At 52.9% G+C, this 5,523-nt stretch overlaps 1 protein-coding gene across 1 annotated transcript in view; it reads left to right on the top strand.

Moving 5' to 3' along the window:
* The first annotated feature begins 804 nt into the window (after window positions 1–804).
* LOC116104680 (mucin-17-like) overlaps window positions 805–5,523 on the top strand; it is a 7,562-nt gene continuing 2,843 nt past the window's right edge. The window contains exons 1-8 of the mRNA XM_031391172.1: window positions 805–868; window positions 945–1,066; window positions 1,416–1,474; window positions 2,211–2,365; window positions 3,263–3,331; window positions 3,498–3,660; window positions 4,573–4,734; window positions 4,891–4,988. Coding sequence (XP_031247032.1) covers window positions 805–868; window positions 945–1,066; window positions 1,416–1,474; window positions 2,211–2,365; window positions 3,263–3,331; window positions 3,498–3,660; window positions 4,573–4,734; window positions 4,891–4,988 — 892 coding nt within the window. The remainder of the gene's footprint in view (window positions 869–944; window positions 1,067–1,415; window positions 1,475–2,210; window positions 2,366–3,262; window positions 3,332–3,497; window positions 3,661–4,572; window positions 4,735–4,890; window positions 4,989–5,523) is intronic.

Here is a 5,523-nt window from a genome sequence, read left to right as displayed (position 1 = left end):
GCGGGGCTCTCACTGTGGGCGGGGCTCTCCACAGCGTGGGCGGGCTCTCCACAGCGTGGGCGGGGCCCCAGCACTGAGCTTAAGAAGTTCCCACTAGACACCAGTCCTTGTCCTACATCTTATGGTCAATATTTTTTTAAAAGATTTATTTGTGTGTGTGTGTGTGCATATGTGTGCAAGTGCCAAAAGTGTGGGCACCCCAGAGGCCAGAAGACAGTGCTGATCACCTGGAACTTGAGTTATAGGTGGTTGTGAGCCGCCTGACACAGGTGCTGGGAACTGAACTCCAGTCCCCTACAAAAGCCGTACACACTGATAATCACCAGACCACCGCTCCAGTCACCCCGTATCTTACATTTGCCTAGTGATAAAGATGTTTAAAATAACTTTTTAATTGAACAAACAACAACAAGATACAAACAACTGAAAAACAGAAGCGAGCATGATGGCTCTTGGCACCAATCTTGACGGCAAGAGATCAGTCCCTGAAACCCACATGGCAGAAGGAGAGAACTGGTTCCCGAAAGCTTCCTCTGATTGCCACATGCACGGCATGGCACATGCATGAGCAACAGATCGCTCTGTATACAAACAAGACGATAAACAAGAATAAACAGGAATCAAGGGTCAGAGAGACGACTCAGTTGGTAAAGTGCTTGCCACAAGAGCAGGAGGAACTCAGTCTGACGATCCCCAGCACCCAAGTAAAACACTGGGTGTGGCCGTGCATTCCCATAATCCCAATGTGAGTGGGGGTATGCGGGCGCAGAGAACAATGGGTTCCTGCAGCTTGATGGCCGTACTATGGCCCACTTCCCGCAGGGGACCATGCGTTGGAGGAGACCCTGTGTCACTCCCGGCACCCAGGGTTGGCCTTCAGGGACTGAGGATTTCACTGGTAAGGGTTCACCTCAATGGTCAATGCTCCCGTCTGTCTCACTTAGATCAGACAGTCTCTGCGTCCGTGGAAGTGAGAGTGACAGTAACCAGTCAGGACTACAGTGACGAGCTACAGGACCGAAACTCTGAAGAATTCAGTAACTTCAATAAGACATTCACAGAGCAGGTAACCCTGAGAGAACTACCCCCCACCAAGGGCCCTTGAGCTCTCCACCTCACCTCCACGCCCACCCCCAATCCCTGGGAGGAGTCCGGAGGGTTAAGATGGCTGGGTATGCTAGATGCATATTGTTCTCAGCTTCCCAGGTCCTCAGAGCTAGCCAGGTAAGGGCTAGGAAGCAGGGTTTGCCTGGGAGCTGCGCAGGGTAGCAGCGCAGACCTGGTCTCTTGACAAGAGAACTTTCTATTTGGTCTCCGTGTCGCTGGCAGGTGGGGTGAGGATCGGGGAGTGCTGATATCCCACAGAACATCCCCAAGGTGGGAGCTCTGGGATGATAGACCGCCTTGTCTTGCAGATGGCGCAGATTTATGCTGGTATCCCGGGGTATGAAGGGGTTATCATCAAAAGTCTGAGGTGAGTTCCTGGGTCTGGAGAGAAGAGGGCCTTCTGCATGGGAGCAAGGGTCATAGTGATTACAGAGGCCATCTGCGGCTGCCTGCATCACCCCACAGTGGGCGCTGTGCACGAACACCAGTGGCTGTAGGCTGAACAGCAGTAACATTTTCTGAGCATGCGCACATATGTGGAAGCTCGAGGCCCACAATGGTGCCTTCCTCCCTTCCTGCTGTTAGTGACTGGGTTCTCACTTAGCCAGGGGTTCATCAATTTGGCTAGGCTTACTGGCCAAGGAGATCAAGGGAACCACCAATCTCTGCTCCCCCTGGTGCTATGGTTATGCCGTGGCATCCAGCTTTTACCTGAGCACCTGAATCCCGTTCTCACATTTATACAACAGAGACTTCACTAACTAGCTGAGCTAGCTCTCCAGAGCTCCCTGATGCACCGCCCCCCCCTGTGTGTGTGTGTGTGTGTGTGTGTGTTTCTCTCTGTGCCTCTCTGTCTCTTTCTATCTCCCTTCCCCCCCCGCCCCCCCCCCGTCTTCATCTCTCTGTCTTTCCTTGCTTTGTACTCTAGGCTAGCTTGAATTCACTACGTAGCCCAGGTTAGCCTCGAGTTCTCAATCCTCTTGCCTGGAATCCTTCCCAGGATTGTGGAAGAGGCAGATCCTGTTCAGGGAAGGGATGGAAAGATGAGTAGCAGGGATGACCGTGGGAGGATGCTCAAGCATACCACCCGTCTCCCCCCACAGCAAAGGCAGTATCGTGGTGGATTATGATGTCATCCTGAAGGCCAACTATACCCCAGAATATGAAAGCACATTAGATAGCATCGTCAAAGACCTGAAGACAAAAATCGAGAATGCAACGGAACATCTAGTCGTAAATGACAATAAAACCTGTTCAGGTAAGGTTCTCCTGGAGGCACACACTCTCAGAGAGCTCCCCATTCACCTCTCCACCTGAGAGAGACAGACGAGGCGTCGTGAAGAAGGCAGGTGGAAGCTGCGGGACCCTGGGATCTGTGTCCAGAGCTGGGTCTTGTCATTTCTGTCTCACTCCAAGAAAGCCTTGGATGGGAGGGCACCAAGCAGCCTAGGCTGGAGAGTTCCTGCAGAGTGTCAGTACCAAGGGGACTGAGAGAGACGGGGCTGCTGGATGCTGAGACATCACATGATTCACTACAAAACACCATGAGGCATGTGGGTGAGGGCAGCAGAGGAGCCACAGGATCCTCTGGAGTCGAAGCCTGACATCCCTTCAAGTTAAAGTGTGGCCAAACTTGGTGGAAACAACTCAAAAGAGGAAGGGTCTCTTTGGCTCCTGGTTTGCGGGATGGGAAGGCGTGGCTCTGGCAGTGATGGGCAGAACCTGCTGTCTGCCATTCCTTAGGAGGTTCTGATCCGGTTTATGCGGTGGCTGTCTTTGAACTCAGCTCTTGGGAGTCAGGGGCAGGTGGATCTTTGTGAATTTGAGACCAACCTGGACGGTCACATATTGAGTTCCAGGACAGCCAGGGCTACACACACAGTGAAACCCTGTCTTAGATAAATAATGAATAAATAAATAAAATCCTCAGAGCAAAAGGCTCAGATGAGACCCTTCCAGCCTGTCTCCTACACTGACCCAGGGAAGCCCCATGACCTCCGCCTTCCCAGAAGGTTCCACAATCTTCCCAAACACACCAAACACACAAGCTTGAGAGAACTCTTCACATTTAATTTAAACCACGGCACTGTCTCGGTCCTTCCCCTCTTCCCCCAGCCTCTGTGACAATGGACTTACTTATGTGTCTCCTTCACAGCTTTACTGTGTTTCAACTCAACTGCCACCCGGGTGCAAGAAAGTGCCACAATCACTGTCAGTCCTGAGGGTATGTAATATGATGGGAGTGGTTCTGAGAAAGGCTGGAGAGACGGAGGGGCAGGGCGGGGAGGGGCCGGGCGGGGAGGAGCCGGGCAGGGAGGAGCCGAGCGGGGAGGGGCCGGGCAGTGTGCCTGGCCTCCTGGTTCTTAGCTGTTCTTCCATGTCCCCCCCAGAGACATGCAAGAAGGAGGCTGGAAAGGACTTTGCACAGTATGTCACACTGGGATTGAAGAACAATAAGTGGTACTGCATCACGCCGTGCACATCAGGCTACAGCACCTCCAAGAACTGCAGCTACGGCAAGTGTCAGCTGCAGCGAAGTGGACCCCGGTGTCTGTGAGTACCCCGCTCTGCCCACGCAGTCGCTCCTCGCTTGGAGGCCAAGGTCATGAGATTCTATCTCTACATCCCTTGAAAGTAGACAGTTGTGCCGGGCGGTGATGGCGCACACCTTTAATCCCAGCACTTGGGAGGCAGAGGCAGAAGGATTTCTGAGTTAGAGGCCAGCCTGGTCTACAGAGTGAGTTCCAGGACAGCCAGGGCTATACAGAGAAACCCTGTCTCGAAAAACCAAAATTTAAAAAAAAAAAAAAAAAAAAAAAGCATTTATTTAGGTTGGGGGGGGCGGTCTCCTAATGGCGAGGAAGGCATGGCGGCAGGTAACCAGGACTAACAGGATGTTACACATGTATACACACCTGTGGACACACGCGCGCACACACACACACACACACACACACGCACGCACACACACGTGTGTATCAGAGACAGCAGAAGGAGCCATTCACAGGCCTAAATCGCTATCCCAGAGTAACCTGAGTGGAATGGCTTCTTGCAGTAGAGGCTCCCAAGCTTACTCAAGGTGGATCAGGGAAGAAACGGATATAGAGAGAAACATCCTGGGCCAGAAGAGCTTGGGGCTGGAAAGATGGCTCTGGATCAGAAACAGAGGTGAGGTATTCACAAATAGGACTGAAAATGAAAACACTGGGCGAGCAGGTAGGCCGGCCAGCTCGGGATGCAGACGAAGGAAACAGGGCTAGAACAACTGCCTTGGGTCCCAGGCTGCTGTTGGGGGCAAAGGCCTGTGACGGGGCTCCTGGCAGCGCCTGCTTAAAGAGACTGGACTTGGACCCGTCACCCGTTCGTCTCCTCAGAACTCCATTCAAACGTGTGCCTCATTAAGTGTCCATGAGGCCGGAGCAATGACTGACTCCTCTCCCCTCTCTGCTCCTTCTCCTATCTCAGCTGCCTGTCCACGGATACCCACTGGTACAGCGGGGAAAACTGCGACCGGGGCATCCAGAAAAGCCTGGTGTATGGGCTCGGGGGAGCCGGGGTGGCAGTGCTGGTGGTGATCCTCGTGATCCTCCTGGTGTTCTCCATCCGCTTCAGGAGAGAGGCACAGAGGTAAGGCGCATGCGCACTCTTCCTTCGTTCTCTCCTTCCGCCATCTCCATCCTCGAGGTGGACGGGGGGCTGCTGGAAGCAGAGGTGTAGCTCATCTGGGGTCCTTGTCTCTCGTCTCTGACCATAACCGGGTTCCATGGCGCTTTCTCCCAATAGGCAAAAGTCCCGAGTGTCTGAGATGTACAAGTGGGGTGAAGAGGAAGGCAGAGCATCTCCTGGAGCCTTCCACAACGTTGGCTTTGACCACAACGAAGGTATATTAGCCATCTCTATGGAGTTAACACTCAGAAAAATAGGAAGGGTAGGGGACAGGAGACCCAGGAAAGGTCCCGGGATCATTTCCCCATCTCTGAACACTCAGTCAACATTCAAAGGCTTGCCTAGAACCTGGGTCAGATACAACATGGGGATTGTACGGCGACACCCTAGGGAGGCACGGAGCCAGCTGGTGGGTAGGGTTCTCTCGAGCATGATGCCACTCCTTTAGGGACATAGACGAGGGCCCAGGAGTGAGCTTCCTCATCAAGAGGTGATTCACATCTCAGAAAAGAGGTTAATATTATGTATTGTTAAATGAAAGCATCGTAATTTCTAAAAACAGGGCTTAATGTATGAGTCGGTGGGTAGAGTGCAGGCTCAGTGTGCGGAGTTTGACCTCCAGTACCACACAAATCAGATGTGGTGGTGTACGGGCATGATCCCAGCAGAAGGACAATCAGGAGTCAAAGCCACGCTTGGCTACAGAGTCAGTTTGAGGCCAACCTGGGATGCAAGAGTCTCAAAAAAAAA

This window comes from Mastomys coucha, unplaced genomic scaffold (assembly GCF_008632895.1).
Source record: "Mastomys coucha isolate ucsf_1 unplaced genomic scaffold, UCSF_Mcou_1 pScaffold22, whole genome shotgun sequence".
NCBI lineage: Eukaryota > Metazoa > Chordata > Mammalia > Rodentia > Muridae > Mastomys > Mastomys coucha.
This window is presented reverse-complemented; position numbering and strand designations above follow the sequence as displayed.